This window comes from Gavia stellata, chromosome 15 (assembly GCF_030936135.1).
Source record: "Gavia stellata isolate bGavSte3 chromosome 15, bGavSte3.hap2, whole genome shotgun sequence".
NCBI classification, from domain to species: domain Eukaryota; kingdom Metazoa; phylum Chordata; class Aves; order Gaviiformes; family Gaviidae; genus Gavia; species Gavia stellata.
This window is the reverse complement of record NC_082608.1, coordinates 1,583,239-1,604,970: the sequence shown is the minus strand read 5'-3', so window position 1 is coordinate 1,604,970 and position 21,732 is coordinate 1,583,239. Positions and strand designations below refer to the sequence as shown.

The window sequence follows — 21,732 nt, the reverse complement described above, 5'->3', positions numbered from 1 at the left end:
TTTGTGTGACCTCTCCTAGAAGCGGGGACAGGCGGGTACCAGCACCGTGGCCTCCTTGATGGAGCGTCAGTCCCCACCAAGGCTGCCGAGACCATGCGCTGCTCGGCCAAGGCTGGGGAGGCAGCTCCCAGTCCAAAGTCCTTCTGTCAGGCCATGATCCTCGTGTCCAGGGCTCCCGGGCTTTGCCTGTATGTCACTTCCCGCCCCGCTTCCCGTTACACAAAGCCTTTGTGTGTCAGCAGATCCTGGGATGCCCTGCGGCACCTGCCTCTCCCCTCCCTCTCTGCCTCTGTGGCTCTGCCCTTTCCCGTTGTCACTTCTGTAGGCTGCTGCCTGCCTGTTCAGTGACCTTCTCCACTGCTCGGGCAGTATTTTGGCCCCTGGCCATCTTAAACAATTAATGGAGGGGCGGAGAAGCTTGCCATGTTAAATTACTTCCTCCTTTGGGAGGGGGTGAGGTCTCCACATCTCTTGCCTGATACCAATGTAGTTTGTTGCTGTTGCCTGAAGCGGTCACTGCCTCTCTGTTTTCCTTCTAGAAGTTAGAAAAACAGTATTTTAGAGCACTCTTTTTTGTGTGTTTCTCGGCATTTTGCTTATCCTGAGGCAGCGCTGCAGGTTCTCGCGGAGCACGGAAACTTCTCTGGACTTAAAGAAAACCAAGCCAAGAGGAGGCGGGGGGAGGATTTTGCTGGAAACCTCTTTAGGAAGCTGGAGACCTTCTTGGGATGCCTGCCGTGGGCTTGTTCTCCTCTAGCAGCTATTCCGATCTTCACGGGTGAAGGCAGCTCCCTGCCACGGAGCACCTGCATTAAGCAGGTCTGTGCGGAGGAGCAGGCACGCTCTAAGGGATGCAGATAGCAGCGATGCTGTAACAAGCAGCCCACGAGCATTGCTGGCTCTGCCTGTGTCCGTAAGGTCTGCGCAGGGCTGGGGAACACGGCACCCTGCACTCGCTATGCCCCTCTGCCGTCTAGCGCTGGAGTTGGCTGTCAGAGAAACCTTCAAGGTCCCCTGCTCAGCCCCGGTAGTGTCATGAGTTAGATTAGTTGGAGCTGTGCTGGGGGCGGTGAGGGCTTGGATTACAGTCCAGAACTCAAAGTGCTTCGGTGGTTCACGTCGGAGGGGAGAGGAGACGCCCCATCGCACACATGGAGGAAAAAGAGAAAAAACGCTGCCTTTGGAAGTGAGGGGGAATAAAGGAGACCGGAAACATGGTAAGGAAATCTCTGCGAAGGGCTCTCGCTCTGGGCACAAGTAGAGCTGTGCGGGATGGAGCAGCTATCGGGACAGCCTGCCTGGAGCCAGCACACAGCACTAATGCCGGGAATGGGAAACGGTTCTTCTGGCACTTCCCGTTACTCAGATGGCACGCTGTACCCTGGGGTGCCAGCTCTGGATGGTGGCTGCAGGGGCACAGGGCTCTTGTTGGCACTGGTCCCCCGTGGGTTGCTTATTGGGGTAGAGCCCTGGAGCAAGTGGCTGGGACAGGGCAAGTCAGGCAGGGCCCTGTCTTTCAGGCTGCCTGGATGCTGGGCTCTCCTCCTGCCCTCACTCTTTGCCAGTCCTGCCCCGGGGCTGGGGGCACTGCCCCCTTGCAGAGTCCGGGGAAAGAGAGAGCACTGGCTTCTTTTCTCCTGCCCAAGGTGGGCAGCCAGGGGTTCAGAGAAACCCCTAGAGCCGGGCAAGGATCCCTCCCTTTCAGTGTCAAGTTCTGCACGTGGGGATCCTTGTTTTGGGAAGGGAGAGACGGGCAAGCCCAGCCGGGCAGCAGAGCACCCTGTCTCCCTGGGAGTGGCTGCAGGGCAGTCCCCTGCCCAGCCCCATTGGCACTGCCCTGCAAACAGAGGTGCCCAGCGCTGGGGTGGCAGAGGCTAGAGGGATCGTTAGCCCTGTGGCCAGATGCCGCTGAGTACCAGTCAGGCTTATGATGGTTTGTTCCTGGGCTCAGGCTGGGATCCGTGTGCCCAGCAGCCCTAAATCTCCTGGATGGGTCCTGCTGTGTCACAGACTGCTTCTCCACAGCAGGGAGAGCAAAGTCCGTGAGGGGGACAAGCAGCTTGCGTTGGTGCTGTGCCTGGCAGTGACTTGCTCTTAAAAGTTCAGCTTCTGGGTTTGGAGAAGCTTGACTTTCATTGAAAGAAGAGTTGCCCAACTTTTGGCTTCTGCAACCTGAGCTAAGCTCATGGACCCATGTCTCTTCCCTTTGCCAGCCTCCAGCTCCTCCACTGAGGACCCTGTGGCCCTCTGTACCCTCACATGCCTATGTCAGATCTGTGGTGTGCTCTCCTTTCCCATCCGGCTGTGGAGGCCTGCAGGCATCTCACTTCTTCCGCTTCCCCAACCCAGTCAGGAGAGCTCTTTCCCTCACCCCATGCCTAGTGTGTTCCTGGCATTTTTTGGTCTATGCTGAATATTGTATGAAGTTGAAATCAAAGGAGAGCGCTGTTTGGGGCTGTGCAGGGTGGGTGCCATCCCTTGCAGTCCCATGGACTGCATTTTGCCATGGGGGCTGGAGCAGTGCTTGTGAAGCTTTGCTCTGGGAGACCTGGGGCAGAGACTGTCTGCTGCTATTCCGTTCCTGCAAGCTGGAGGTAACTTTCTGATTCCCTAGTGCTTCATCCCCAGTCTGGGTCCTTCACCTTGTTCTAATGTGTGATGCAAAAGTTGGCTGAAGCAGGGGCCTTTGCATGGAGCAGTGCCATGGCAAGCCCAGGTGCCACGGTTGGGTTGTGGGTGTGCAAGGACCATGCATCACTGCTGAGGCGGGATCGTGTGCCTCTCAGGTGCTGAGTTCAAGCTAGGCAGCTGCAAGGAGCAAGAACCAGAGGCCAAGCTGCCACAGACCCAGCAATGGGTGCTGGCCACACCGTGGTTACCTGTGGTCCGTGGCAGGTGTCCGTTCCCAACATCGTGGTAGACCAGTCTGCATTTCAGGAGGTGTGATCTGTGAGCGGTCAAGTTGTGACTGTAGCTCCAAGCTGTTCTGTTTGACTTGAGTTTTTGGTGTCCTGGTGAATCAACCAGACTCTTCAGGCAAAAGATTTGGATCTAAGTAAATATGGGTCAGTCTGTTGGCCTGCATGAGACTTCCCCATGGCCTCTGGCAGTCTGCAGGACTCGTAGAGGCTTGGCTCCTGATGGGAGTCTGGCACGGTGCAACTGCTGGCTGCCCTGTTCTGTGTGAAGCAGTTAATTTCTCTTCATGGGGTGTCTATCATGCTTCAGTGTTGTGGATGATGTGGTGTGTGTATGGGTACACAGGGTTGTTGCAGCTGGGAGATGCCTAAAGCACCAAACGTTTAGGGTACCTTAGGCCAAAGTAGCCTGATTCCACTAGCACTGACTTTTGCAGCTGTGAAAACGCCATGGTGCGAGCAAGGCAGGACCCTGGCTGGGCTCTGTCTACCCTCCTCATCCCATCGTGGCTGGGGATCTGCCCTTCTTCCCCGGTAGGAATTTCTCCCCTGTGGGAGAGGGAGGGGGCTTCACCTTGCGTGGTGCCTGCTGCTGGACGGGGCACAGGAGATGGTCAGGGCATATGGCTGGACCACAGCCCACCCCACTTGAGGAATAGTTTCCACCCAAGCAGGTGTAAAACCCTGTGCTCTTGGGTGTGTTGGCTGGAGGCAAAGTGAGCCATATCCCGGCTCCTCCACTGCACTGTGCAGGGGTCTGGTTCCCAGCCTCCCGTCCCCAGGTTGTGAGGGACAGCTTCTTCTCCGGGAAGTCACTCAAGCTGCAGCAGCTGGCCAGGGAGCCCAGGGCTGCTTTCCCACCCTTGCTAGGGTGGTTGCTGCTGCTCTTCAATGGTAGCTGGGGCACTGTGGACCCAGCACATGAATTCAGCAAGGCTCCTGCAACTGTACGTCTTGGACTTGCCTGGGCTACTCCTCTCAGATGGTGGCATGCTCCAAATCTCCAGTCATCACACAGACGTGTAGAGCAGGGCCTGTGTGTATCACAAGACGTGCAAACGCTGGTGTCTTCCTGCAGAGAAGTTCAGGTGGCACTCCTAAGCTGGTAGGAGGGAGGATGGGTTTCAGCAGAAAATATAGTCTGTCTTTTATCCTCCGGTTATGTCTTCTCCTGGGGTGGGAAGGAAATGAGTCTGGGAGTCACAAAGAGCTTTAAGCATTGGGGATCTTCTTTCTTTATTTCTGTGCCAAAGCCATGAGCAAGATGTTGGAACACAGACAAAGACCAGAGACATAATCCTGAGCACATGGAAGTGGTTTGAAAGCATCTTCTCTGGGGTAACAAGAATGACAACTTGTGCTTAATGCCCAGCTTCTTTACGAAAATGCTGGGCAGGTGAACATGCTGTTCATTGTAGCAATGAAAATAATGGCTAAATGCAGGTGACAGACCAGCTGGATCCATGCATCTCTGCCCAGCAATCACCGAATGTGTTCTAGTACCAGGCGGGAATACAAGACAGCAAGTGTTTGTGGTGAGATGCCACAGGTGTCCAAGGAGGACTGTACACCGAGTGTCGGCACTTAATTTCTGAAAATCGGCATCTCGCAGCGTAACCACCTCTGGCCGTGCCACTGGCCATCTACCCCCACGTGCAGTCAGCCCTGAGGGCGCACCTTGCTCAGTGCACCCTGCTCCTCGGTGGGAAGTTAGCAGGAGAGATCACAACGCAAGAGCCTTGTGAGCGTCTTGCTGCTGGTCGCTTCAGAAAAGATAGCCAGTCAGGATGTCTGCCTCTAAATACTAGAGCAGAATCGCAGCCGCTCAGTTCCCAGAGCCTGATTTTCTAGCTTCACCTCAAACATAACCCTGTCTGTGACCAAGCTGTGCAAAACTGAACCATCCTATAGACTGTGAGCGCAGCCTAAAACTGAGCATTGGTGCTGAGTGTGGGTGGAAGTCACAGACACAGGGGCTACAGGCCCCTTTAGTACTAAAATCTCTGTAAAAACAGTCAAGGTGTCTTCTGCAGAAGCTATAAACTCAACCCACCTGTGGGCACTCAATATCAGAGCACCTTTTGTTCCTGTTCCTGGCTCTCTACCCATGCGGGACCCCTCTGTTCCTGTCCTGCAGAGCTCAATGTAGCCAAGGTCTGAAGAAACGAGTAGTAGCACCAGGATTGGATGTGTTGCTGACTGAAGAGCAATAAAAAGCAAGGACAGCCTGCTAGGGTAAGCTGCCCGCTTCTGGTGGTGGGATGCTCTGTGCCGTGCTTTCCACACCACTTGTGATACCTGGCTTACAACTTGGAAGTGAATGGACTTGCCCTTGTTGACTCTGAAGGTTTGACCATGCTAATACCTCTCTGCTGCACAGAGTGCCTCATGTCTGTTGGCTGGCTTAGTCTTTCATTTAAAAAAAAGAACAAAAAAATGAGGCCTTTTTTGTGGTAAGTGCTCCTGGCTGGTTTCATACGTATCCCATTTTTTGCATCGCTGGACACCAAGTTGAAACTTCCAAGATCAAAGCAGCACAGAATGAATCTGAAAGTCTTTCTGTCTGCTCATATTTACCATCCTGCCATCAGTCTGGGATGGCCAGGATGAACCCTTGCTCCAGTTGGTGCCACCAGCCATGGATTTGAATGGAATCAAATGGCTCAGCTGAAGAGAGATGGGGACCAGCCAAAGACTTGCACGTGCTTCTCCTGGACATCGGTGGATGTGGTAAGAGGGGAGGCTCCATGGGGCCTTATGGTCACCCCCAGTGGGATGCGATGCTGTGGCTTTGCCTGGTGCAGGGAAGAAAAGCTGCGGGAGTTCTGATGCTCTGAGCTAGGTGTCTACCTTGAGCTTCACAGCCTGCGTTAGGTGTGGCAGCGTTCGCAGGAGATAGAGTTGCGAGGCTTCCTGAGCAGGTTCCATCAGGAGGATACCTTCCCTGAGGCTGCCTGTCAAATCTCAGTGACTCCCAACAAAAACCTAGTGCTGCTGAGTCTCCAACATAGTTAAAGGATGTGGATTATTTGCTGTCTGTTGTCATCTTTCTGAATACATTTACCTTTTGAACAAGGTCCTTCTCATACGCTCAGGAGGCTGGTATGCAGACCCGTTAATGGATCAAGGGGAAAAATGCCTGTGGATGTATTCTCCTTTGTGTTTGGGCTTATAACCACCCACGTTTTGGCATACATCCCTTCTGTGCACAAAGATGTCTTTTAGAAATCGCTAGTTAGATCTCCACCCTCCTTTGATATGTATGGAAATAATGGGACACGTGAGACTGTTTTCTGTTTGAAAAAAAAGCTATAAAGGGAGTAGCTTTAAAAGCCTGTGTTTACCCCTTTCTAACTCAGGAGTTCAGTAAAAGCAATGCCCTGAATTTATGACTGATTTACTTAGCTTTCCGGGAGGCATGCATTTAGCACTATAGGGGAAATGTTTTCAACTGACTGCAAGTCCCAGGCTTGGCTGCTCAGGGGTGGGAGAGCTTGAGCACGAGTGTGTCTATTCCCCAGTGAGCTCGGACAGTCCTGGAGCAAATCTGGGTCCCTCTGACCAGGAGCACTTTTCCCTGCAGGGCACAGACTGATGCTTCTTGCAGTGGCCCAGGGCTGAGCTGGCATAGCCATGGCCATTGCTGGGCTGCCTGCTCTGTCCTTCTGGCTCATCCTTCCTCACAGCCTCTTCCTCAGAGGTAGCATCTGATCGCTGCTGCCAGCTGCTTTCTTGTATCCAAGGTGTGTGTGGATGTGCTTCTTCAAGGGAAGGGTCCTTGCGTGCTTGTTTTCTCATGAGATTGGCCAGCCCCTCCTGGAATTGCTACACGGCTTCAGAGCATTTCTATTCCCTGTTGATGTAGCAGGACTTGTGTTTCATGAGCACATGGTAATACAGAGTATTTAAGGCCAAAAGGAACTACGACTCATCTGTTAGGGAATACTGGGACGATAGAGTGGTAGCTAGCTCCCACATTGAGTCTGGGAGCCCTTTTTTAACTAAAACAGGATTTCTTTTCTTAGCGATGTCCACCCTCAACTATGGAGGTCGCAAGAGATAGCGAACCCACCAGTCCCCTCGGGAGCCTGTCCAGCAGCTCGCACACCTTGCAGACGAAGGGGTTGGGATCTGAACGTGACCCAGCCACAGCCTCGAGCTCAGAACGCGTGCAAAGCTGGCCCATAAGTAATAATCTAAATGTTGACCCTGTGAAGATCGTTTCTGGCACTTGTCAGCTGTCCTGCTGAAGGATTATCATTTTCTCTTTGAGCACAGGAGGTTGCCCATCTGTTGTAAGATGCCCCCAGATGGGTGTCTGAACACAAGGTGTTGGCTGTGGCCTCATGCCTCTGACTAAAAGGTGTTAAAATGAGCTGAGCTGTTTGGCTAAGAACTTACCCAGGGTATCTTATAGCTGGCTGGTATGAACAATCATTCATCTGCCTAGAGCGCCCTGTTATTTGGTAGGTGTTAGGCACAAACTGTAAGGGGTACAAGATGCTACTGCTCAGGCTGGTTTGCCAGATGGATGCCAATGCCTGAAGTTCAGAGTGGAGCAAATATTGTAACTAATAATAAGATAAATGAGCTCAAGCAATTCTCTTGGGTAGCAGAGAGAAAGATTTTTAGTGCGTTTCCTAGAAGAGCCCTGTAAAGAAAGGGAGTCTGCTGTAATGTCCCAGGACTGGTCTTGTGCAGAAGTGGCCTGGGAAATTCTTGGCTCTGTCTGTGATACCTGATGGGATTTAGCAAGCCTTGTCCAAGCCTGTTGTAGGAACATAACACTTTGAATGGGGAGATCCCTGGCTGGACCATGGCAATTGGTGCTGTGGATAGCCTGTCGGTGCCCCAGCCAGGGCAGCCCGTGCAGTCTGGTGGTGGGAGGGAAGAGGGGCGCAGCCCTGCCCTGGGGGGTCTTGAGGAGGTGGGGAGGCATATGTGGCTAACGCTGGGCAATGAAACCACGTCCACCACACACTTACGCTCTTCCAGTGTGAATCTGTTGCTGGGAAGTGTGTTTTAAAAGTACCCAAAGCTTTGCATCACACCAAGTAAAGCTTTAGTAATTGCATGGTTAGATCTATGCCAATGATATTAAAAAAAAAAAAATCTGTGCTTAGACAGTTATTTCAGATTAAGGACTTAATCCCTTGATTAAACTAAACCAAAATAAGCTGGTCTCCAGCTGTAGGATGGTGTTTTATACACAGCTCTTCTCAGACATTTGCAGGCCTTCATTTCAGCTGGAAGATGTCTGTTTAAGGACAGGGCTTTGGTCTGTTCTCTCAGATGCTCTTTAAAGACCTGTATCGTCTTCCTGATCTATTGCTAATAGAAAGTAACAGGCCTTTGGGAGCGGGTGTTCATTCCTTGCTCTGGATAAGACCTACCTTCTGCTCAGTTCATTGAGAGCTCAGTTACGAGCGGCACGTGTCCCTGCGAGGACAGGTTTATCTACGTTTCCCAGTTCTGCTCCTCTCTGGCTATAAGAGGACTTTCTTGGATTGTGGGTCAGTGTTTCATCCCCAGTTTGGCCTCTCTAATCTGTTCAGCAGTTGTCAGCAGCTTTTCTGATGTGCTGGGTGTTGTGTGGACAAAGGAGACAGTCACAGGCCCTGCTCCAGAGAACCTGCAGTATGAAAAGCTAAAAAAAGGGTAGAGAGGAGTAACGTGAATATATAGCTGTGGTGGGAAGAGGTGGCGGGTGCTGGACTGCTGTCTCTGAATGTGCATGATGCCATTTTCTCTGGGGAGCAGTGTTTGGTCAGGCTGGCTCTCCAGCCAGGTCTGGAGACGGTTGAAGAGCAGAGAGCTTGCTATTGAAGACACCGCATGCATCCAGCGTCCCTTGGGGGCACGGGTAAGCAAGGGCTGGGGAAGGCCCTGCTTCTCCAGGCACGCAGGCTTTCCTCCTCGAAGGACTACACCAGGATATGTCTTTGGCAAGGATGAATATTGGGGTTTGGGTATGTTAAGAGTAGGTTCGCTTCTTGTGTTGCTGTATCAGACCCATGTAAGCATCCTGCTGGGCTGCAGGGGTCTCGGGCAGGGTGACTGTTGCCAGTCGTGTTGCCATATGCCAATGTCTGCATTTGGCCACCTGAAGCGTGGTACAGAGCCACGGACGTGGCTGCCTGTACCAGGTTGCCTCCACCCTCTATTGCTGCCTGCATTTTGTCCTGGCGTGAGGACAGCATTGATATAGCTGTGCACTAACTCCAAAGCTCAAGGCTCGCAGGAGGGCACGCTTCGCTTTCAAAGCAAGCTGGGATGATGCCCTTGAGTGAAAACAAACCAGTCCTGGGCTGGCGGGGTGATCGCCCAGCTTTGTGCCTGCGTTTCCCCCGCTGAGCATGCCCAGACCTACAGCATGCGCAGAAGCGGGACCTCAGAGCTGAAAAGCAAATGCATCATTTTTCCCTTTGTTTAATTAAATGAGAGATCATGAGTTAATCGCTTCCAAGCGCTTGTTTTCCTGCAGTGCCTGGAATGATAATCCCGCACGCTGCCCAGTAGGAGCTGCTTTGGCTGCCGCAGCCGCGTCAACCCGGAGAAGGGCCAGGGGAACAGAGGGAGGCATCTGGAAACGATTCTCTGAGCTCCGTCTACGGAGCACCACTCCCTGCAAGGCTGTAGGAGCTGGTTTATCCTCAGGCTGCGGAGCCATCCCGCCTGCCCCAGCAGCAGGGGAGCTGGGCTACAGCTGTGGCATGGTAGCATGCAGAAGGCAGTTGGCTTTTGGAGGTACAGCCCATGAGCGAAGCCAGCCTGGGTGAGACTGCAAACGCTTTCCTCCTAAGTGGAACTGGGTGCTGTGCTTTTCTCCCTGAAAAGCCTGAAACAATAGCCCAAAGAGCAGGTAGAGCCGTTCCTGGTTATCTCACAGGAAGGTGGTGTAATTACAGCAGTGTGAATGCCTACCTCTATAGCTGCACCACTTAATAGTACATTATTTTAGGGAAAACATTCAAAGGGAGGCAGGGTGCCGAAGGCAGGCGCCCTCCTCCCAGCCTCCCCCTGCGCCTCAGAGCGAGGAGCAGAGGGGGGGAGCTGGCACTTGTTCTGGGAAGATTTTTCTCTCTTGAACTCATTGCCGCTGTGATTAGGGCGGCTCAGGAAATGGGGCTGGGAGGGTTCTCCTCCCTGCAGAAATAGTGGGAAATCTCAAATTTTGTCAGAAAAACAAGCCTTGTTTTTAGCCAAGGACCTTTTTGAACGGAGAAATGTCTCATTTTTTTAAAGGCAAAGCGGCCTGGCTTTCGGCTTTGTATCAGAAAGTAAAAAGGCTTTGTGGAAAGCCCAGAGGTCTGTTTTTACTGGAAATGAGGTTTCTCACGTCAGCTGAGAGCTGAGCAGCCCCAGCCAAGCGGCGCAGCGCGGCAGCCTTTGCTGGCGGAGGGACCAGCTAACCCGGCCCTGCTCAGCGCCTGTTGTGTGCTCCTTTTCCCCCGTCCCGAAGCTGGCTGGGGGCCACGGGCAGGCGCTGCGATGCCCGGAGCTCTGCCTCTTCCCGGTTTTGCTGTTCTTTCTACTTCCCAGTTCTGGGGTGTGGGAGGGTTGGGTCGTCTCTCCTTCCCCTCACCTTTGCAGACTCTGGTCTCCCCTGTCCTTCCTTCACACCGTCTGTCGGTACCTGGGCAAGAGGGGAGAAAGTGGGTGCGTGCAGGACGTGGCCAGGCTCTGGGCAGCCGGCAGAAGGAGGGCAAAGTTGCGGGAGCTCCTGGCAAGGCCTCTCTGCTGAGCGGGAGCCGAGACGCTCGGTGACTCAGAGCTGGGCGTACCACGGGCACCGCTTGCTGTGCTTGCAGCCTCTCCGGGCTCTGCTCCACCGCCCAGCTATGCTCCTTGTTCTGCCAAGCCACGGCAAGCACTGGATTTAACTGGGGCACGTTGGGATATGTAGTTTCGTGCTTCGGAGGTCTACGTGTCTCAGAGCAGAGCTGCAGGTCCTTTAGCTAAATTCTTGCTGCAAGATGAATCCTCAGTGTGTTACATGGGCCAGTCCAGCCCACTAGAAAGGAGGTTAGTCTGGCCTCACCATGCCGATGGTCTTCAGCAGTCTTCAGACAGCATCCAGCTGTCAGCAGGGAAGATCTGTGCCTCTTCTTCGTGTTCTCCTTGGCCAAGACTCAACTTCTTGTAGACAAAATTCTTGAGCAAGACACTGTCTTCTCAGCAAGGTGCTTGGGTGAGTTGTAGGGAAAATGCTGCCAAGGCTTTGTGGGTCCAGCAGCATTGCAGCCCTTCCCTGCACTGACTTGTGTTGTCCCACGCCACATGGGTTGCTGTCACAGGCGCTTGCTGGGAGAATGCAGGTATTCTGATGCTGTGCAAGGTGTGTAATCCTGGGGATCTCTCTGCTCCCTGGGCAGGCTGACTTCTTGTTCTCCAAACCCATAGGAGGCTTTCCAGCTTCAGCCCTAACTGGTGAGCAGCAAGTCCCAAAGAGGAAGAAGTTGAGTCCTGAGTGAGAAAGAAATGTAGCATGGCAGGGCTTCCCAGTGGCTGGAGCTGCTACGTAGCGCTCTCTGTGCCCACAAAGGCAGGCAGAAAATTCAATCGGTGCACCTAGAAAAGCTCAAGAAGGTTCTGGTTGTTCCAGATGCCTCTTGGCAGGCTCCTCCCCCATCCTGCAGCAGCTGCTTGTACCAGGAGAGTTAGATGTGTCCCCTGAGTGGGTTTGTAACTGCTGCCTGCTTGTTAGTCCTGGCTTGGGGCTTCTGCCCGGGCACTCGTAACCTCATCTCTCCCTGACTCCTGGCTCTTGCTCCACTTCGTGATGGGGAGAAGGGCTCTTAAGGCTGCACAGCAGAGCTTTGCCACAACACTCTTTATCCCTCTAGTAATTTCACAGCATCTGTTGTTCCCATTATATCAGTGGAGGGGGGGATGACCCTGCTTATTTCTGCCCCCACTCAGACCCAAGCCCTCTGCCAGTTAGGAAGCCCTCCTGGACTCTCCCTGCTCCCCAGGCCTCTGGGGTGGGACCATGCTGGGTTGTTTTCATCACATGGCTCTGCCCAAGGAATCCATCCCATCCCCACGTGCTGCTTTCCTCTTCCCTTGCTGTCCTCCAGCCCCTGCACTGGCAGCCAACTCCCAGCTGAAGAGCAGTGAAAGCCGGTATGGCCGGACATGACCTTAACCTGGGCTTTATTTAGCGCCTTGATTTATAGAGGAGTTATTTTAAAAGTGTGTTTCTCTTTTGGGAGGTGTGGTGAGCATGTGGCGGAGTGGTGGCAGTGAGCTGGAGTTCGTGGGTCCTCCTGTGCTGTCGACAAAGAAGCATTTGAGTCCCAAGACACGTTTAGCTTTGGGAGATGCTCTCTGGCTTGGTTGGAAAGCACTCCTGCTTGTGCTGTGTGGCTGAAAAGGAGCAAGTGTCCAGGACCTTTCCCATGAGGGGGATGTGGCAATACTGTTGGAGGCAGGAAAGCCTGAAATTTGCAGTCCCTGGAAGAGGCTCCTTTCTCCAGGAGGCTCCTTTCTCCAGGAGGCTCCTTTCTCCAGGAGGCTCCTTTCTCCAGGAGGCTCCTTTCTCCAGGAGGCTCCTTTCTCCAGGAGGCTCCTTTCTCCAGGAGGCTCCTTTCTCCAGGAGGCTCCTTTCTCCAGGAGGCTCCTTTCTCCAGGAGGCTCCTTTCTCCAGGAGGCTCCTTTCTCCAGGAGGCTCCTTTCTCCAGGAGGCTCCTTTCTCCAGGAGGCTCCTTTCTCCAGGAGGCTCCTTTCTCCAGGAGGCTCCTTTCTCCAGGAGGCTCCTTTCTCCAGGAGGCTCCTTTCTCCAGGAGGCTCCTTTCTCCAGGAGGCTCCTTTCTCCAGGAGGCTCCTTTCTCCAGGAGGCTCCTTTCTCCAGGAGGCTCCTTTCTCCAGGAGGCTCCTTTCTCCAGGAGGCTCCTTTCTCCAGGAGGCTCCTTTCTCCAGGAGGCTCCTTTCTCCAGGAGGCTCCTTTCTCCAGGAGGCTCCTTTCTCCAGGAGGCTCCTGTGGGCTGGCTGAAGTGGAAGTGTGTCAGGGCAGGGGTGCCCTCTCCTTGGATCCTTGCTGGGTTTAGCTTGTTCTCCTCTCCGGGCACTGTCCCCTCATCCTGGGTTGCCGAGGTTTCTCCTCATGCCTGCTGGGGGTTGCATTGCCTGCTTGAGATAAGGGATGTGGTTTGTAGGTAGGATGGGCTCTAGACTTCAAGTTTATTGGCTTCTGGAGCGCAGGATGCTTCTCTTGCTGTCTTGAGCTGGTTCGTATGAGTTCCCCAAACCATGGCTCTTCCATGTGTGTGGCAGGAGGCACTGCCCACAGGCTAGATGCATGATACTGGCTGGCTGTGCTCCAGCGTTAAAAAGCAGGACCATACGGCCTCTTGCAGCACTTGCTGAGGTCCTTTGCTCAGGCCACTCTGCAATCTGAGAAGTTAATTAGTACAAATAAGCAGCCCCATCCCCAGGATGGGGAGTTGGTTTAATGAGTCCATGATCGGAGGCGAATCTGCTGCTGTTGCAGGCTCCAAGCTCTGCCATGTTTCACCTTCTGTGTTTCAAGGTGACTTCTGAGGCTCTGCCATGTTTCACCCTCCGCCTGGACAGGACCCATCCCTGGGAGACCACCCTGGGTGAGTGGGAGCACTGAAGAGCGGTGTTGCCTCCGTGTTCATCTTTGGCACACAGAGGCTGCGTCCATCCTTGTTCTGTAGCAGCCCAAGGATGCTGGTGCTACAATCACGTGCAACACGATGGGATGTATGAATTTGCTCCCGTGTTGGGGGAGTTTCATGTGGAATTAGCAGCGATTGGTGAAAACATCTCTTCTTTCTACCAAATGGTAGGGGTTGAAATCTTCTCTCTGTCCCTTCAAAGCCTGCACAGCTATCACGGCTTCGTGGTATAGTCTAGCCAGAGAGAAATAAAGCCTCTGTGCTAAGTAGTGCACTGTTAGCACTGAACTCTGCAACGGCTACAGGCTATGGTTATTCTGTATTTCGCTAAAGGAAGGACAATCTACGACTTGGTTTATTTTAACCATATAAAGGATTTTTGATTTGGGGCCAATGTTAATAATTGTCTTGTGAAGGCTTTGCTAAGGCAGCAGGAATGGTGTGAGAACCTTAGAGAAATGCACTGACTCACGTGCAAATATTTTGACTTTGTTTTGTTTGCAATAGTAAACTTAACTGATTTCATTTGGGGGGGGGGGTGATATCTGAAAGAATTTTGCTCAAGCAGGGGAAGGGGTATGGGGCAGAAGACAGCACAGAACCACCCTCCAGCTGGTTTTGACTGAGATTTTGAACCTGCGGAGGGTCAGATGGAAATTGTTTTCAAATGCTACCAGCAGTAATGCTACTGTGAGCGTGCCCAAGCATTTGGTTGGGGGTCTCTGTGGTGGCTGGTGCTGGGTGGGAGAGCACCCATGTGAAGGCCAGTTTTGTCTGACAAGGCCACAGACGCTTGCTGGGACAGGTTGGTGTCAACAGAGGTTACCGGAGCTGCGCTCGCCTTCAGCTGGCTGTGCTTGACCCCTCTCTGTCATTTCACAAGAGCGCGGGAGAGGAAAGATGAGTACTGTTGAGTGCGTTATGTCAATATTTAGAAATATGAGGTGGATGTCTAATTGTGAGAGGCTTCATGTTGGACTTGGTACCCATTCCCCCACCCTACTGCCCCTTCCATGCCTTTTAGCAGGTCCAGGATACCATGTAAAGGGAACGCTGCTTCTTTAGGCTGTCGTCTTGGGTCTGTACAACTCATCCCGCAGTTCCTATCGGTCTACTTTCTCTTCTTACATTTCCTGAACTCTGCTGAGTTCATCCCTCGTACCCTGCGTGGGGGTGGTCTTGACCAGAACTGTTCAGGCTGCTGCACAGAGCAGGCTGACTGCCAGCTCTTGGCAGTTTTCTCTTGACCTCCACAATATCTAGTTAAAGATTTTCTCTGAAGACCCGTTCCTGCAGAGAAGAAAGTACCTGGGAACCTCCAGGCTTTTCATTTCAATTAATGGAATAAAAGTTGAGGTTTGACATTGTTATTTTCTGAGTGGAAAGAAGCTTGTTTAAAATAGTCTTCTCCTCCCATCTAGGATTAGGGTTAAATGCTCAGTCCTAGTATTCAACGCTTGAAAGTGTGCACATAGGCCTCCTACTTTTTGAGTCCTTGGGTTAAGAATATGGAAAAATAGCTCCTTAACCTCTGTTTATCTGTTTGCATTGACCTTGAGGGGTATTACAGGAGGCAGCTGGTCTCTCAGAAGAATTGCGAATGCTTTAGGAGCCTGCTGCCACTTAGCCTTGCTTGTCGCTGACATCAGGAGAAACAGCGGAAAAAGTCATGGAGCAGTGCCGTGCCATGGGCAGTGTGTGGTTTGCCTGTCACCCGTGTTCTGCCGGCTCGGTGCAGGCAGGGCTTGTGCAGGCATCGCCTGGGCATCCTCATCTCTCCTCTGCAATCCCGCAGGCTGTCCTACAAGAAGGTTTTACAACAGAGCAGGGAGTTTATATTATGCTTAAAACACCCAACCCTCTAAAGGAGGAATTTAAAGATCGTTTTGCTGCGAGAGATGGGAAGGCTTGCGTGAGGAGCATCATTTTTGTTCTGGCTGCAGGTCAGCTCAGGCTTGCTCTCGGAGCATTGCGTTTTCTCCAGCCAGTGGAGGTATCTGGAGCGATGAACGTGTGCTCCCTTGGAGTGGAAGAAGCTAAATGGTTTGCTCCCTCCTGATCCCTTCATCCTACTATTCCCCGGTGGCGGTGTAAGCTGTCGTGGCACTGCTTTGTTTAACTTTCTCTCCTGATCTTGCTGTGGAACTGAGGTATGTTTTCAGGCATGTCCATACAGCTGTTCCTGTTCTGCAGGAGGCTGTAGGGCTTCTGGGCCAGCAGCTGAAATGCTTTTCTTGTCTCTAGTGAAGGGAGGTGGATTTAGATCAGATGAGGATCTGGCCAGACACCTGAGTAAACTTTCATTTGGTTTTGCAGCAAAACTCACTCCCGCTGGCTGTAAGTCAGCCAGAGGGGTCCCCTCTAAAATAGAAAGGAAGGATCCTGATCCTCTCTCCAGATGTGTACAGGTTTATCTTTTTTAATTGTTATTTTTTGGCAAGCTGTCTTGATTTACACCCATGCAATAGACCAGAATTTGGCCTCTAGCACTGGAATTGGTCCTGACACCATGGGCAAGCTCCGGCTGGCAGGCCCTTCCGAATGAAAGTGGAAGTAGGGAAGCCATCGCCTCTGATCCCCGGGCAGGAAACGGGCATCTTATGTATCGATGCGCGTGCTCAGGCACCACCCTGTTCACGCACAGTCTGCGGATCCTGTTGTGAGACATCTCTCGCTACGGAAAATTCCTGGCTCCCGGAGTGAGCCTTTCATGAGAGGCAAACAACTTTGAATAACGAGGAATTGCACCGTTGAGCGGCTTTCCCCGGTACCAAACAGCTCCGGCAGCTTATCCTGCGTGGGGACTTCAGAGCGCAGCAGACTGAGGAGCTTCGGCACAACTGTTGCCCCTGCAACTCCCCTTAGCCCCCTGAGAGGCATAACGCCAGGCTTTAATGTACCCAAGTGCTGCCTGGCATCTCCAGCCCCGGGTATCCGAAACACGGGGCCCGCCGATCCGTCCACCCCATGATACTCTCGCTCTCTCGCACGCGCTCACGTGCTGTGGTAATGGTTTAATAGCAGCCCCACCCAGCGCAGTCAGGAGAAGGACTTGCTGCGTAAGCAAAAGCCGGGAAATCTCGCCGCTGTGCACAGCGCTCTGCAAGCACTTCACTCGCGTTTTGGGAGAGCTTTTTTTGTTTACCTGGAATCACCGGTGCCAAAAGAAACTAGAAAGGACAGCACTTTGCTCCTTTGATCCTCTCTCCTCCTGCATTCGGAGATGGCTGCGCTCCTGGGTGTAGGGCTTGTCAGGGCACCGGGGCGTATCGTGCCGTGGTACCGCTAACGCTTTCTCTCTTGGCAGGACTCGGAGTCGCTGGACGGTTGCATTCAGAGTACGTTATCAGCACTCTACCCTCCTTTTGAGGCTACCGCAGCCACTGTTCTGTGCCAAGTTTTTGATGTGGTGGAGAAGACGTACCGTGGGGATGGACTGCGCTACCTCATAGACTTCCTGATTCCGGCCAAGCACATCCTACAGTGCATTCAGCAGGATGCCTGTGTGAGTACATCATGCTCTCTAAGGCCTGCGAAGGCTTTCTTGAAGAGCTTTCTTTCTACTCTCGTATGTAAAACGGCTGGCAAAAAGTGCCGTGTGTACGGCAGCCTAGGTGGGAGGGCAGGCAGACAATTAGGAAACAGTTGAAAAATTGTTATTGAAGCTTAACCATGCAGAGATCAGATGTGGAGCGGTGCCCTCGCCTTCCATAACCACCGACACCAAACAGAAAGGCTTAAGGGGTTCAGAGGGGGAGGTTTAGCGAAGCGTTTGCTGGATATGGCTGACTCGGGTGGCTTCTAACCCCAGCCATAACCCTGGCCCTGTGGATGAAGCTGTCAGGCTCCCGCTGCTGGCAGGAGGATGTGCGGGGCGAAATGCTGCCAGTCGGTGTTTTTCCCAGAACTCCGGCTCCCCTTTGATGGTTGCTGGAACGGTCGCAAGGCTCAGTAGCCCCGAGGAGTCACGTTACATTTACTGCCAGAACGAGTCCAAGATTAACGTGCTTTACTGTTGGGAGTCTAAAATATTAGAAACGATGAGTCAAATGCTTCCATCACAAACTTGGCTCAAAGTTTGAAAGATGTGGAAAAAAAAAAACCACCCTCACCAAACCCAACCAACCCCAACAACCTAAAACTAGGGTTCGTTCCAGCCTTGTTGTTCCTAAACCTAGAAGGTGTGTGCGGCCAGGCTTTCAACAGAAGTCCTCGTGGTGGAGGGCAAGGGACTTTTGGGAGGAGGAAAAATATTAAATAGAAGCTGATATAGTCACTCGCTCATTTGTCTCAAGGAGGCGAAATGCTTGGGGGAAACACCCATCACATATGATGGAGCCATGTAACGATCCCTGGGAGCTGGTCACCTCGCAGGCGTTGTCGCCAGCCTCCAGCTTGGTGCCAGCCGTGTCTTTGTGAGCCCGTACAGGAGGATCCAAGGTTGTGCATAAGGATTTTGGGGAGCGGCCGTCTCTCACCTCGAACACTCGAATAGGAATTATTCCATTGTTTAATCTAGCTGCAGTTTCTAATGCGATGGTGCATAGCATGGTTTTCCCCTTTAAAGAAACCAAAGGCTTTTAGTTTTTTAAGAACCGGTAATTATTGCAAGACGTTTCACGGCTTTCCCCAAACGAAGGGAGCAATTTCCCCACTCCCTGAGATCTCGGCAGCTTCCAAGCGCCCGGCGGTGCCCTGGGCAGGTGAAGGTGGTGGGAAGGAAAAAGCAGCCTGGCTTGCCAGCGGAGCCTGCTGCTCCGCACAGCCCCGTGGGGAGCGGGGCCCGCGGTGCTGCTCTCCCAGCGGGGAGGTGTGGGGCGCAGTGACCCGCAGGGAGGGTGCAGCGAGGGGGTCCCCTGGGCACTGCGGGGGGCTGCCCCTCCCTGGGCGGCCGGGCTGGGGCTGGTGGGGCCGCGGGGTGTGGGGGTAGGGAGGGCCTTGTGCTGCCCGGCAGCCAATGGGAGGACAGCTGAGGCTGTGGCAGCCAATAGGAGCATGGGGCTGCCTTGATGGGCTTGGTGTCCTCGGCTGAGCCAGGGGCCGTCGGAGCAGGAGGTGCCGAGTTGGTGGGCCCTGAGGCGGGAGAGGTGTGAGGGTGGGGGGCCGCGGGGGGCCCTGAGGTGTGAGGGCAGTGGGCTGTGCACCATGTGGGGCCCTGAGCTGGGAGAGGTGTGAGGGCAGGGGGCTGCGGGGGGCCCTGAGGTGTGAGGGCAGTGGGCTGTGCACCATGTGGGGCCCTGAGGCGGGAGAGGTGTGAGGGTGGGGGGCTGCAGGGGGCCCTGAGGTGTGAGGGCAGTGGGCTGTGAGGCCCTGAGGCGGGAGAGGTGTGAGGGCAGTGGTCTGTGCACTGTGCGGGGCCTTGAGGTGGGGGAGGTGTGAGGGCAGTGGGCTCTGCGCTGTGCAGGGCCCTGAGGCAGGAGAGGTGTGAGGGTGGGGGGCTGCGGGGGGCCCTGAGGTGTGAGGGCAGTGGGCCGTGTGCTGTGCGGGGCCCTGAGCTGGGAGAGGTGTGAGGGTGGGGGGCTGCGGGGGGCCCTGAGGTGTGAGGGCAGTGGTCTTTGCACTGTGCAGGGCCTTGAGGTGGGAGAGGTGTGAGGGCAGTGGGCCGTGCGGGGCCCTGAGGCGGGAGAGGTGTGAGGGCGGTGGACCCTGGAGGGGCTCAGGGTGCTGGTGGCCCCCCCAGTGTGGCCTGGAGCATGGGCCCAGGTGACATGGAGGCAAGGGGGCTGGTGGTGCCCGAGGTCTCCTGTTGGAGGGGGAAACCGGTATGGTGGGGCTGTCCTACACATGCAGCAGTGTTTGGGGAGGTGGTGCACAGGGGCAGGAGCTGTGCTTGGAGGCACCCTCCTGTCACAGACCCAGGGACGGGGGGGGTGGCTTGGGGCCTGCCTGGCATTCCCTGGCGAGCCCAGGAGCCACAAGGTGCAGGGCTGGTGGGGGGGGGTGGGACAGCCACCTCCAGTGAGGGGCTGCCCAGGGCTCAGCATTAGGTATCAGGAGCTTTTGCTGAGGTGTGAGATGTCTGTGAGAGTGGGCAACAAGCGGCGGAGTGCAGGCACAGGCCTCTCAATAGAGCACAGCTGGATGCCTTGAGCCTTTCCTCCTTGCTTATGACTCTTTCTGGCCTTGACTCATAATTTTGTAGTTTCAGAATGTCTATACAGGGAGATCAAGGAAGGCTCTAGGTACCTTGTACTGTCTTTAGAGGTAGGCCCAGGCTATTCCATATTTCATTTAGAAGCCTGCTTGTTTGAATTTTTATTGCTAAAAGTTATTTCTGTCATTTGTTGTGGACTCCTCCTCTTCCCCAAACCTCCACTGAGTGCCCTGTCTTTTGTCTTCACTGTCTGAAATCACAGGGCTATTTCTTGTTACTTGTTCTTTAAAAGTTTTGTCTGCCTTTTAAAGAGTCTAAACAAGAGCAATGTTTCCTCCTTAGTTTGTAGTTCAGCTGGTCCATGTGAGCTTCTCCTAAGGGGAGGGGGGGGAGTAACGCCTGTTTGAATAGCTACTGTAGGAAATCTTGAGAGCGCTAAATCCTTTTTCTCAGCCTCTGCAGTGACAAAAGTGTAAGTGGCTTCATGAAGTATTAGACAAGGTCATAGGCTTCAGCTTGGCGCATTAAAGTCAATAGCCTGTATGTGATCCCCAGGGGCTGGAGAGGGGTGTGCCAAGGGGTCTCTCTGCTCAGCACAGATTAAGAAACCAGATTTTGCCCCTGGCCTTTAGAGGACATCCTAAGCTAAATAAACTGTTGGTCTGCTCCAGCCCAGCCATCCCCGTAGCTCTAGGAGCTACCACCTTTGTGCCATCTTTGTTCTTGGTGCCCAGATCTTTTCTCAGAGGCAGCTTTATTCCTGGCTGCAACCACTGGGCGTAGTGTCTGTTCCTGGCACTCTGATGAGCCTGGTTTGGCTCGGTAGTGATTGGACATGCGAAGAGCAAATACTTGAGCCTCAAAGTGAAATGTTAAAACAACTGAAATAAGCCTCCTCACGTCATCTTCCCTTTGAAGGTGCTTTTTGGAGCAGGAGTGGCTTGAGGATGCTCCACTTCTAAAGTTCTAAAACTCTGAAATGTTTAGGCTATTGAAGGACTTACATTCCTGCTTGGACGTTACTCTCGCTCTTGCTGCAGTTTAGACTTTGTAGGCTTTTTCAGGAACTTCAATGCATTCTACATTTTGGTTTTGGTGATTTTATTGCTGAATTTTCTTCCACTTGTCAGTCAGTAGGCAGGCAGGTCATCTAAGCAGAGAGGTTGAGTTTTGGATTTCTTAATGTGTGAATGGCTCCCAAATAGGTTACTCTGCATCCAGGTTTTAACAGAAACTCTGTGCCAGGTAGGTGCAGATGGAATTCAACTTTCTGTTTATGCTGCTGCTGATGGTGTCTCATTTTTCAGTCATATCAACTATTTATAGTAGTTTAGGAACTGATGTTTTTTTGTCTGCCTCTTCTTCCCCCCAAAGGCCCTTGGTACAGCTGGCCTTATTGTACCTACTAGGAAATATTCTAATGGCAGAAGAAGGGTTGATGTGGTCTGGTGTAGGGTGCAATTGTATAGTCTCTTCTGGAAAATAGCACATTGTTTTTGTTTAAAACCTGGTGTACAAAATATTTAGCTTGGGCACTTACTGTAAGAGATATAAGCTGTATTGGCTGAGGTGCTGTGCGAGTCTTGAGCTTGATGGAAAAGTCGGTGAAGTACGTATGGCCTGAGACATGCTGAAGCCGGTAGCAGCTTCTGCAAACCGTGTGCTGTAAGAGGAGGTCTTGGTTTGCTGAATTCAGCCATGCTACGCACGAAAGGGAATAGTTGGTGTAGAGGCATCTGTGTCTTAGGTATCAGAAAGCATGAGAACACAAGCCTGCAACGCTTAGCTCCCCGTGCCTTTGAGGGAAGTACAAGCAACTGTGTGTTAGACTGTAGGCCTTTAAAATTCTAAATTCTTAAAGAAAGAAAGGAGGGGGCAGTTGCTCTGTGTTCAAGGTTAGAATATAAAGGTAATGTTAATATGATCCTTCAAACAAATGATGACTAAAGTAAGATTCAGTTTAGTAGTGATACAGCATGTAGATACAACAGTAAGGCAGTTGCACTGAGTGAACAGAAATAAAACTGCCGTGACGGAAATGGATACAGAATTGACTATGTTGAAGAAAAGGGACTGG

At 52.9% G+C, this 21,732-nt stretch overlaps 1 protein-coding gene across 1 annotated transcript in view; it reads left to right on the top strand.

Moving 5' to 3' along the window:
- The first annotated feature begins 1,089 nt into the window (after positions 1 to 1,089).
- PLEKHG4 (pleckstrin homology and RhoGEF domain containing G4) overlaps positions 1,090 to 21,732 on the top strand; it is an 88,338-nt gene continuing 67,695 nt past the window's right edge. Inside the window, exons 1-2 of the mRNA XM_059825080.1 lie at positions 1,090 to 1,217; positions 16,869 to 17,066. Coding sequence (XP_059681063.1) covers positions 1,215 to 1,217; positions 16,869 to 17,066 — 201 coding nt within the window. The 5' untranslated portion in view covers positions 1,090 to 1,214. The remainder of the gene's footprint in view (positions 1,218 to 16,868; positions 17,067 to 21,732) is intronic.